Source organism: Megalops cyprinoides, chromosome 3 (assembly GCF_013368585.1).
Source record: "Megalops cyprinoides isolate fMegCyp1 chromosome 3, fMegCyp1.pri, whole genome shotgun sequence".
In the NCBI taxonomy this organism is placed as follows: domain Eukaryota; kingdom Metazoa; phylum Chordata; class Actinopteri; order Elopiformes; family Megalopidae; genus Megalops; species Megalops cyprinoides.
Window position 1 is genome coordinate 7160776 of NC_050585.1, and position 12360 is coordinate 7173135.

The 12360-nt window shown below is 42.4% G+C and overlaps 1 protein-coding gene across 1 annotated transcript; it reads left to right on the forward strand.

Moving 5' to 3' along the window:
* Positions 1-224: 224 nt before the first annotated feature.
* ets2 (v-ets avian erythroblastosis virus E26 oncogene homolog 2) lies at positions 225-8436 on the forward strand. Its single transcript, XM_036524384.1, has 10 exons — positions 225-434; positions 1561-1655; positions 3229-3349; positions 4270-4389; positions 4763-4963; positions 5077-5157; positions 5283-5504; positions 5725-5988; positions 6158-6276; positions 6386-8436. Exons 2-10 carry the CDS (start codon positions 1593-1595, stop codon positions 6599-6601), a joined length of 1407 nt encoding a protein of 468 aa, XP_036380277.1. The 5' UTR covers positions 225-434; positions 1561-1592; the 3' UTR covers positions 6602-8436.
* The last annotated feature ends 3924 nt before the right edge of the window (positions 8437-12360 follow it).

A 12360-nucleotide genomic window follows, 5' to 3' on the forward strand; every position in this document is an offset into this window, starting at 1 on the left:
GCACAAAATCAAATATTTAGGCTACTGTTGTATAGACAGGCTAAGGCCTATCAGCTAAAACATACAAGGACAGTTTTACTACACCCGAGGACCGTTTCCCGACAATCGTGATGAGTCGCCATGGGAATGGCGTATTATTGTTTACAGCTCGCTCCTCCCACCTACGACTCGTCTGGCCGCTATGAAAAGAGCAAAAAATTCTTCACTTCCTCATTGACAAGGTACGCACGCATCTTGACTCATACAACAGATAATACCCTGCTGGATTGTTTGGGTGTTCTCTTTTATCGCGGTTAATTAATCGAGGACAGCAAGCCAACAGTTTATACGTTTTTTTTTAAAAGAATTTCAGACGAGTATATTTCAAGGGAATACAAAGTATTTTGTCCTGGACACGGTTTCATTTTCTTTGAAGCTTCTGACAACTTCACCAGGTAGGCTTTTTCGATTCTTCGATATCGTTTCGCACCAGACAACTAATATTAGCCTGCTCCTAATAACTATAAATCTTTTCTTTCCTTGTATGAAGTAGACGAATGGTTTAATGTTGCCTTGCGCTGAAATAGGAGTGTAGCAAAACCTCATTTGGCTGCCAAATCCGCGGTGTGCCAGCCTTGATAGTGCCATTGAAATAACTTGTTTATTCTAAACGACGAAATGTATTTAATTTTGATGACCGATTTCTTAAACCCTGTGATCAAACAAGTAAAAAAAGACGCGATTAGTTTCCATCGTGCAACTTTGGGCAGTTATCCCGATTCTGCAGTGGAAGACGATGCGATGGAACAAAAAGTAATATATTGATTCTGTTGTTATACGTTGTTGTCGAATATGTCCATAATACCAACGAATGTTGATCAGTGATCTAATGAGAGTAGCGGGTTACCCACCCGTCCGTGAGTCATTTGTAATAGCCATTCAACTTGTGACCAATAAGGGAGCTATGTGCTGTTCTCTCTGTTCTGGCCGGGGAGATCGATATTACAAAAACATAACGCGTGGTGGAAAAACGTAAAATAGCCAAGCAATTTATTGACCATCCGTAGTTTGTGGACCTGCCATGGTGTGAACATAATAAATGGTCCAAGAGAAGCTCCCGCACCTCCCAAGCTTTGAATAGAACAACTCACTCCTCATATCGGGATGAACCCAATTAGTTCACAACTTGAAAATGTTAAACAGGCGATATAATGGATAAAATTTGAGGAATTTTGTGACGTATATTCATCAACGAGTTGATCTTGTGTATTTTTATAGTATACATTTATCTCATCATGTACTCCTCAGGTGTGTGGAAATGCACACCGTCTGAACTTGCAGAGGGTTATTATGATTATGTTATGCTAAGGTTATGTTATACTTGCTCTTCCCATTGCCAGTGCCTTCTCTGCCCTCTGCACTATAACTCTAGATTTTACACAACAGATATTCAGTATCCATTGAGAGATAATCCATTATGTAGGGTTGCTTATGTAATACTGTATGTATCAACTTGTAAGGGTTATTATGATTGTGAAAATGAATGTTGTAATCACACTCTCTTATATTGTCCATTTTCAGTTCTTTCCTTGACAGAACTATAGTACGAGCCAATGTGTGACCTCAGTATGGACCAAGTGGCCCCCCTCTCTGCTGGCTATCGCGGTGTTCTTAAGGTAAGAAAACAGGGTGCTGACAGTCCTCTGTTATCAGCTGTGTGGTGAGGAAAATGGCTCTGTGAGCTGCATGCAGTTGATGTACATTTTAAACACCAAACCTAAGATTAAATCACTGTTTCTCTTCACATTGACTCTTGGATAAATGCTGGTGGTTCGATAATTGGCAACATGAATTTAGCATAATATTTCTTATTTATAAAAAAAAATGCTGACATTCATTTATAATTCCTTCCCTCCATTCATGTCATAATGAAAGACAAATGTTGATTGAATAGAGGGATCAGCCCCAGAATGAACATGCTCATTTTGACACGAGAAACCGTCCTGCATGTTGTTTAAGTTGAGCACCCAAAGCATAGATCTATTAACAGTGACATTTTTTTTTTTACAAGAGTCATAATGGAGGTTGCCTTCCATATTACCACAATAAATGGTAGGCATGTTTGAAAAATGTAATAGTTAATGCACGGTTAAAGAGCTAGGGGAGAAGCTCTCAATGCTGAATATGAACTGTAACGCTGGTCTGAGAAGCACAGTGTGTCCCCGACAGAACAAGAGGCAGAAATACAGCAAGACCTTGAGGGACTTGTTGTTCCAAGCAGGGCTTGTAGATGCTCATTGAAAGCCCGGGGAAGGCTGAGTAGCTTTTAAGGGCAGATGATAAATTGTTTCATTGAATACAGCCGAAGGTCTCTCAGCCTCTGGGTTATTGGAATTTTCCGCCCAAGCCCTCTATAGAACCCCCCCCCCCCCCCCCCCCCCCCCCCCCCCCCCGGGATTAATTGTTCATAATAGTACAGGAAACAAGGTATTTATACTCCCTGGCATGTATGAAACAGCTTTTTTAAAAACTAAAAACAGTTTTGTTTACTGGTGATTGAAAATTTGGTGAACTGGTGAATTTTCAATTGCTGACATTCTAAAAATTGACAAAAACTAAAAGAAAAACAAATGACAGAAATGGGAGCAATATGACTGTTCAGAGAAGACAATGTGTTGCTGCTTTGAAGAGAACTTAGTTTTTACTTAATCTAATTTGAAGCAAGCTTGGTTTTTTTTACCTAATTTAATTTACACAAAGCAGCACCCTCCCACACAGGCTCATAGACCACAAAGCGCTGAATTGTAGCCAGCTGCTCTGAGACTAGTTTTCAGAGCTACGGAAGAGGAAGGCCATATATGGTCGCGCAGTGTCAGCGGCTCATGGCAGCCGCAGGGAGTTGAACGTTTAAAGGCCGATAAAGGCTGTGTTTGAGTAATGATGACAGGCTGGCCCGAGGGAGTGTCTGCAAGTTTTCTCACTGTACTCATTATCTGTTTTTTTTTTTTCTCACACACTAGCGGTGTGACACCAAGTGCTGCACTTGAACACAGATTCTTGAAACGATTCAGACATCTGCGCTTTTTAGGACAGATACTGTCAGCAGGATGAGACCGGGTTTGTCTTACATAATCAACCTAATTAGATGTGCACACTGTGGGATTCCCAGCTTTACAAGCTGTTGTGTCACTTTTGATCACGACTGAGGGTTTTGTTAATCTCCTTGTCCTCCTTGTGTTCCTCCCGCAGCGCCAGGCAGCATTTGATACATTTGAAGACCCCATGTCCCTGTTCTCGGGGTACTGCTTTCTGTCAGATGAGGAGCAGTCCGTCCAGGAGGTACCCACAGGCCTGGACTCCATCTCTCATGGTACGCCAACCTGCTTAATACTTGGACAGAAAGATCATTCATTCAATTCAAGAACTGCAGTATGCAGTCCAGTCCCTATTATCCTTATATGCAGATCAAATGTGGAAAGAAAAAACAGAAATGCAGAAAGGCGATGTGAGTTGTAGTGATCAGTGGAGGTATAATGGCAGAAGACAGGTGGAAACATTTGCCTTTACACAATGCAAAGCCCAACTGACTACCCAAAAAATTCCATTAGCCAACCCATATGAAGGTCACCGATGAGGTGGTCAGCTGCCAACCGGTGCGGTTAATGTTTGCGACAATTTTCAACATCCTGAAAATTGAGTTACCCCATCTCTATATGATGAAAATAACTAAATGGGAAACGTTGAGAAATCTTTTGAAAGAACTGGCTTGGTTTATGTCGTTTTGAAACCCTTCACCATGTACAAATCTTGTTAGCTGTGCCACAAAGATGGAAGCCGGAACCAGCCCGCAGGAACAGTCTACAGGAATCTGTTTGCACTACTAAGTTACACCAGAGCTTCTTATCGCCTGCCCACAAACTAGTGGTCAGGATGTCTTCTCTTGGTGTAAATGCATTCAGACTCCCCATTCAGTTAAAATCTCATTATTACCAAGGAAACTGGAGTGGGCTTGGCTTTTCATTTCAGAAGACATGCAGCACTGGTCTAGTCATAAACAGGCAGGATGTAAACCAGTGCTGTCTGGCCATTGGAAGTAAATCACTTCTGCTGTACCCACTGTATAGCTGAAGAGCAGCTGGTCATTAGTGCTGTTGCCAAGCCAACCGTGGCCTGCCATAGCAATTCTTTTTTCAAACTCAGTGCTGTCGGCAGAGCAGGGCACAGAGCAGTGCATCTGTGTTTTTGAGGCCTTTCTAATCTACAGTGCATTTCTTGTTGTGTTCCCCTCAGACCTAGGGCCATGCACTGTGCCCCTCCTGACCCCATGCAGCAAAGCGGTGATGAGCCAGGCTTTGAAGGACAGCTTCAGTGGATTCGCCAAAGTGCAGCGTCGCTGTGGGATTTCCGACAGTGAGTTTCCTTGCAGCTTGCTAGTTTTTTGGTCTTTCTACAAAACTCTATGCAAAAAATGACTCACAAATAAGTCCCTGATTGCTACTCCCATATACGTACTGGTCCAGTATCAACTGACCTCATGAGTGCCATGAGAATTTTTTTTCTTGTGGCTGTTGTTGATGCATGTTTTTCTAATGTAGGATGCATGACTTTCTGTTTTCTGTTTCTTCTGAAAGCATAATATATATTCAGTACCATCACTACATTCAAGGTGTGCTTTTAACTTAGCTGTTGTGTAAACACTTGGTTATTTTGAGTGTAGGTAGAGCCAGGTATTTTATCCATAAATGCCCAAATAGTGATGTTTCTCTCCCTGTCATTCTGGCAGACCCCCACATATGGAGCAAGCAGCACGTGTTACAATGGCTGCACTGGGCTGCAAGCGAGTTCAGCCTGTCCAATGTCAACTTCTTCAAATTTGATATGAGTGGACAGGAGCTCTGTGACCTGGGCAAGGAGCGCTTCCTTGATCTGGCGCCTGACTTTGTGGGCGACATCTTGTGGGAACACCTGGACCAGATGATGAAAGGTAAATGAAAACAGTAGCCTGCTTTTCCCACACTCCTTGGTTAGTTCTGTGGAGGAACTCTCATTTTTTTGTGTTTAGCTTTTAACAGGCAAGAAACTCTCTGTGTCCCACAGATTATCAGGAGAGAGAAGAGTCCCAGAACCTCAGTAGCACTGTGCCTTCGGTGTCCAGCTGGATGACTAACAACTCTGTCGGTGAGTGTTTGTTTACCTTTTGGGACTCCCAGCAGTTCAGTTAGTCATGAGAAAATGAACATGTGTGTGGGAAGCCTTTGAGGAATGGCCTGTGTAAAGTTGCGTGGGCACACTTGTCTCTACAGGATTCAGCTTGGAGGAGACCCATTGTGCTCTCCAGGTCCCAGACTGCAGCAACAGCCTGCTGAGGGAGCTGTTTGAGACACCGGACAAGACGACCCTCTTAACCCCAGAGCAGGAGTTCCCCATTTTCTCCAAGCCTCGGCTGCACACTGTGAATGTCAACTACATGCCTGTCAGCCAAGACTTCTCCAGGAGCAACCCGGGAGCAGGGCTCTGCAAACCATGTAAGTCTGACTTCCTTGCTTTGCTTCCTGCGTTACGAATTTGTGTAAATGTCTGGCCGATTACAGCAGTTAATTCTCAGTTGGTACATTCACCGCTCAAGTGTTGTACACTTCAGAGAAATGATGAGTCACGCTTGCTATCAAGTCGGCATGCAAAAATTCAATTCTCAGACAATATCACTTTGGATCAGAGCGCTAACCCTCCCACGTGTCTTTGCAGTCTCTTCCCATGAGCAGAGCTCCATGGAGAGCATGGACAGCTTTGAGGGCTCCGAGTCGCTGCTCCGCTCCTGGGGCAGCCAGTCCTCCCTGGCCGACATGCAGCGAGTTCCCTCCCACGACAGCTTTGACGATGACTTCAGCTCAGTGCCCCTGAGCCTGGGTAAACAGGGGCTGTCCTTCAAAGACTACGTGCAGGAGAGGAACGAACCCGTGGAGCTGGGCAAGCCTGTCATCCCTGCCGCTGTGCTGGCTGGATTCACAGGTGAGACTTTACCTCTTCTCTGTGCTCCAAAACCCGCCCCTCTATTGCAAAGTCTGCCACCTGTTTCAGAGGTCCTGCCCCAATCCTAAGCCCCACCCTCCTTTCTCAATCAACTGCTGGTGGTGCCTTAGCTCACCGTCTCACTACTTTTTTCTCTCCGTCTCTGCAGGAAGCGGCCCAATCCAGCTGTGGCAGTTCTTGCTGGAGCTACTGACAGATAAGACATGCCAATCCATCATTAGCTGGACCGGGGATGGCTGGGAGTTCAAACTCATTGACCCTGACGAGGTGAGCACAGATGACCATAGGGGCACATTGCTCCAAAATAAGAAGTACCCCTCCAATGAGCAGGCATAGTTTTTGAAACTCAGCCTAATCCCTCTGCCCTCTCCTCCAGGTCGCCCGACGCTGGGGTCGGAGGAAGAACAAGCCCAAGATGAACTACGAGAAGCTGAGCCGCGGCCTGCGCTACTACTATGACAAGAACATCATCCACAAGACGTCGGGCAAGCGCTACGTCTACCGCTTTGTCTGTGACCTGCAGAACCTGCTGGGGTACTCCGCTGAGGAGCTGCACGTCATGCTGGGAGTCCAGCCCGACACAGAGGACTGAACCGCCAGTGCTGTTCTGGCAGGTGTAGGAGAAGGGGCAGTTTCTGTTGGTAGAGGCCTTCTGATGTTCACCGTTAATGGTGAGCACGTAGCTCACACAACATGAGATGTACTCTGTTGAGAGTCACCGCATTGGTGGAGACAGTGGACAGGTGGTTACCCTCTCCATTTTTGACTGTGGAGAGTTGATCTTTGGAGACTGCTGCAGGGGAAAGCGTCTCCTGTCTTTAATTCTATCTCTTACAGCAGCAGCAGGCCTCACTGCGCAAACGGGATGATGTTTCCCATACTTCTCTTGAGCTGCAAGTGCAAAACAATTTGCGCACATTAAACTGAGGTTAGCTCTGCACATTTCAGAGAGGTTAAAAAGCTTGCACAGGGGATATGGGTGGTGACTGCAAGGTTTCACACTGCGTAATGCACAAGTATTTGGAAGTAGGTTATCTGCAGACAGTTGAAACTCTACGATCCCACAAGTCGCATTGGGGGTATGCTTTTTCTCGTCTAGTGTGTTGGTAATATAGCAATTGTACCTTGGATTTTGTCAGCATAAGCACTGTCAAGTTCAATGAATTAACCTTCAGAGGGAAGAACGTGCTTTCGATTTTACAGATATGTTTACGTTGCCTTCTTACAACTTTTGTACAAAGTGCTTTATACTGTAATGCTAGCGAGCTTGCAATCCAAATTCACACTGGCATGTCTATGTTGATATGCCTGGCACTGTGTCAGATGCAGTTGAGAAACTGCATTTTTTCTCTTCTATTAAAGAGAATTAATTCAAATCAATTTTGCTTTCTGTTGTCAAAGATGTATATTTGATCATATGAAATGAGTTTCTATTATGGTGTGTAATTTCAACTGACAGTGTTAAAAATTGAATACCACCAGTTATTTTTACATCAGTTGTACACCTATGTAATTTATTGTTTGGATTGCAGTCAGTCTGTCACAGTTCAGTGTTGCTGCTTTTCTCTCTTTCTCTGTGGCCAAAGCGACATATGGATGTAAAAAAGTACAAGATTTTTTTGTATATTTCATTGTATTTCACTCTGTGCCCCATGTCCCTGTGCTAGTCACAGGTATAGACTATATTAAGTGTAATTACAATAAGTGTTCAGTAAATATTTAATGAGTGATGTAAAATTGGGTGAAACCAATTCTTTTGTCTCAGGAGGATGACTTTGTGTAGGAGATGGTTTTGATCTGTATGTAAATAAACCAGAAGCAGTTCAAGAACCTTGTTTTACTGTGTGCCTTGATCCAGACAGAATTTTCTTGTCCTTTCTGGATCAGGCACTTTCTGTCTTATTTGTAAGTGAAACTGTTCACCTCCTCTTAATGCATCACATGTGAAATATATGTGAAATATATCAAATGTATCAATTATAATAAATTTAAAAGCTGTCATTTTTAATGTTTGCTGGTCGAAAAGTAGATAGCTTAAAGTTACAGACAAGTGATGATGGGTAGCAGAGCAGGATATGGTGGATTGCACAGTATGTATATCCATCTAAATCATGTCTTGTTTATTAACGAATTTGTTTTATTTATTGAGATTACAGACAGATTTTTTGTATGACAGATTTCCTTGCGTGAGAATGTATGGTTATATTTTGAAGCACTGTATATTAAGTAATCTTTCATGATTGTTATTCATGCATTTTATCGGCAGATGTTTCATTGAATTCATCGTTATTTGGTATGCTACTTTTTTAGCAAACATTTAAACATCTAATGGGTACTTTCTTCTTTTGACAATAAAGGTATTTGTGGTGATACTGCTAAAATTTGATTTTAAGCAATGGTGTTTTCTGTGATATTTACCCATCCTAAAAGACCCCTTATGACAACATTGCTGAGTCATATCCTTGTAATAAAGCTTTATTTTTTCCTATGACTATGTGTGTGTTGAGTCTGTTGTGCTTTACAGTGAACATGAAGCCTTCATTTTTTGCTTACAGATTTTTCTAATGGGGAAGGAGTGTAGGTGGGGGGGAACCTTAGGACACTGTCCCTGAGGGAGCAAAGATGTCATCCTTCAACACAACTCTTGGCTCCTATTCATAACGTTTCTCAGGGGTTTAAGAATAGCATCAACTGTGGGGAAATATTTGCCTAAATTAAGCATAGGAGTGCATTCATAGCTGCCCTACGGATTGCTTTCAGCAAAGTAATCAGAGCAAGTGTGCTTTATGTGATTGTTGGGAAAACAGCATGGTTATTGTGAACAGACAGATACTCCAGCTCTTCATTTGTATACATTCAAATATACATCAATCAGGGACTTTGCCATTTGGATTCTACTGAGAAAAACAACTCTCCTTTCCATATGTCATGATTCAGCTCTTGTTGGCTTGTCACTCTTTCTGCACTAATTTACTTGCTACTATCTACTATACTTGCTATACCAATTTCTGTTATTTGAACCATGCTGTTATAATTCTGCTGCTATATTAACTACCTGAGTGATACAACTGTAATACTGAGTATCACTGAATGTGATAATGTTACTCAATTCAAAGTAGGAATTGAATGAGTTACTGAAGTTCCAAATGAAGATTCCGGAGGATATTTTCAGATAATTCTTACGCAAGCAACCAAACCTAGACAAACCACTCCCATTCACAGCTATAAAGCACTTAACGTCTGCATGAGCTGTTTAGGGCATCCCTCTTCTACCCTATCTATTTTGCTTTCCTTTTTTGTGTTGTCCAGACCAGGGGTGAACAACCTCTGTCTGTGGCCAGGTTGGGGCTCCAAGCCAAATTAATGTAAAATTAATTAGTCAAATTAATTTGTGTAACAACATCAAACACAATCTTCATTCTTTGATTGTATAGAAATACTTATTTACTGCTAATTAATATTTATTTCTTAATTATTTGTTAATATTTGTAAAATATTTGTTAATTGATATTTGTTGATATATAGCATGTTAATTATGTGTTTCCAACGCAGAATATGAAGTGAGGTAACTGTATGTATTGGCTGCTCAACTGAAGTGCCTATTGAAGAGGATTGGCATTTTTTATAAGTTTCTACATAAATGTGAACTAATTGACCAAGCAATGTCAGCACCAAATTGTATGTCAGCCCTACAAAATGTAAAACTATTGGCATGTTTTCACTAGTCTGGATTGAACCACACCATACTGGGCTCAGTGAACAAGCATGTTTAGTGTGATGCTGGAAGTAGTTATGCCTGTTGTGATAAGTAATCTATATATTTTAATTCAAACACCGTCACAATCTACCCATAAATCAGTGCATCAGTGAAAGGTCTTTGCATTTTGTCACATTCTATCACCAAGAGAAATACAACAAAAATGGCAGACAAGTATAGAAAATTCATTTTATGAGTGCTGTTCTATTATTTCAGAGTGATATTGTAGGTGGCTCATGGCACAGTGGTTGTGGGTCACTGGTGTCAGGGCTGATGCTCCACTCAAGATCTCAGATTTGGGAGTCACAATACATGGTTTGCAAGTACAGAGCACAACTTCAGAACATACAATCTCACCCAGCCAGGAGGCCCCCCAGCTACATTTTACTGTTCTTTGTTAGACCAAAATAAACACTGCTTTTCCACCACAGCTCTATAAGCTCCTTATCTTCCACCTCTGTCCAGCGTACATGTTTTTATCTTGGCACTCAAACCTTTTAGTCATTGTGTGTCTCTTTTTATACATTTCTCTTAGTGCTGGAACATTAATGGTTAATGAATGGTTAATTTCCATTGGTTGCTGGCAGTCCTCCTCATCAGCTCAGCTCATGAAACCTGACACTGAATGCAGTTCCTGGGTGCTTACAATGTGTCCACTTCTCAACTGACACAACACATGGTCAGACAGCCTCACAAAGCTGTGTCAATATCAGCTACACAATCATCTATAATGTCCTGACATTATGCTTACAGGTCTAAGGAATGCACTGCCAAGATCTCTGAGAACAATTTGTTTAGTAGACTTCCTTTAATTGAGAGGAAGTGTATATGACTTTGGCCTTGTCTGTGTGTGGGAGGGGATCAAGGAACCTTGAGAACAATGAATGCTGCCTGTTTAAGTAAACAGACCACAATGAGTTATCAATGTTCGTGTGCCCACACAGTGTTGTATTTCCTCATCGGCTATGGAATTTGAACACGTTTATGGAGCCCCACCAGCAGGTAAGGAATAGGCTAAGGGGGCCTCACAATACCCTGGGATAATACGGAATTTCCCCATTCAGGGCTGCCCGCGCGTGGAGGAGGCATGGCCCATCCTGCCCAAGTATGCAGCTCTGACTTCATGCAGCGTCTTGTGAGAGTTATGTGAAGCAGGTGCACAGAGGGTGTGCTGATACAGGGGAGGTAAACACAGTTATGATGAGAGGCGTGACTCCGTGATCATGGATGAGTGTACCAATTGTGAAGAAATAATTTGTGTGTCCCCGCACAAATCACTGGCAAGTTACTCAAAAACGAGAACTCTGCCAGCCTCGGGATTGTTAAGCTCTGACTAAACACTTTTTGATTTTCCAAGAGCAGTGTTACCCTTTCCCATTTGTCTTGGCAGATAAGCTCAGTTGGATAGCTAAGGAGTATAAGGCACTGTATGTACAGTACTTAAAATTGTTTTGTACATCCAGCAGGACATTTCTAAAGTACAATATTTATATGGAGTAACAGCTAAACAAATAAACTCATCAAACTGGTCAGTAGTTAGTCAGACATTGGACTGGAGGGCAAAGATCCAACCTGACCTCATTAACTGTACGCGTCTGTGTGTGATAAATGAAGTGGATTGCTGGACGTAAACTTGCTGAAGTGCCCTGGGAATTTCAGCGGGCCAAGGAGCAATTATGTGTACATTTATGCAGGCACAGCCCTTCTCTCAATGCAGATGCTGTTGGGGGGGGCTGTATTATGCACAGCTCACATTGGTAACTGGCAGCAGCCTAACCTGAGGGAACGCAGCCAGAGCTGGGTGGTTTGCAGGAGAAGCGCAAACATTTCCAAGGCCATGTGTAGATACCTGCGCCCACGCACACCCTTCCTGCTATCAGACCCGCATCGCCCCCGCTGCTCCACTGAGCAAACACAGACATGTGACTGTCTCTCTACCCTGCAGTGCACACACAGGTTTGGGTACTTTGTATGAATGTACCAGTGCTACATTTGCTTTGCTGTTACTGATTGTTTAAAGAATATCTTTGGCACAAATCAAAAGGTCTGTAGCTTTCTCAGTGTGAACAGATGCTGCATGCCTTTCTGGTATAATTAATAATCTCTGTGAAGCTTATTATCTATTATCTATCTATCTATCTATCTATCTATCTATCTATCAATTTGACGCTCTCAACCTCACAGGTTGGCCTGTCATATTCTTACTATACAAAACCAGCTCTTCTATTTTATAAACATTGATTACCAGATCTACACTTGATCTACACTGTGTGTTGCAAATGGGTGATATGATCCAAAAACATACTTTTTTCATAAAGAACATGTATTCTAAAGAGAAGGCTAACTGGGGCATCTGCATATTTGAATTTATTTACATATGTGACAGAGAAATTGTAACGAAACATGACTTTGCATTGTAATGAAGGCTTAACTGAAATGTATGTATAAACACAGACTTAGGCTAGGGTACATGTTCAGCTCTCACGTTCAAACATGTAAGAGTTGTAACCTCTGTTCCCCCAAGCACACTATAAGGTGGATCCAAGCAATCAATCAGTGAAGATGCAAGATGAGTGTTGATGTAGGATGACAAT

Bases quoted from the DNA above. Each gene is read 5' to 3' on its own strand.
- ets2 (XM_036524384.1), top strand. From the start codon at position 1,593: ATGTGTGACCTCAGTATGGACCAAGTGGCCCCCCTCTCTGCTGGCTAT. The intron at 1,656-3,228 runs GTAAGAAAACAG...TTCCTCCCGCAG, and splicing joins GCTATCGCGGTGTTCTTAAG to CGCCAGGCAGCATTTGATAC. The intron at 5,158-5,282 runs GTGAGTGTTTGT...TTGTCTCTACAG, and splicing joins GATGACTAACAACTCTGTCG to GATTCAGCTTGGAGGAGACC.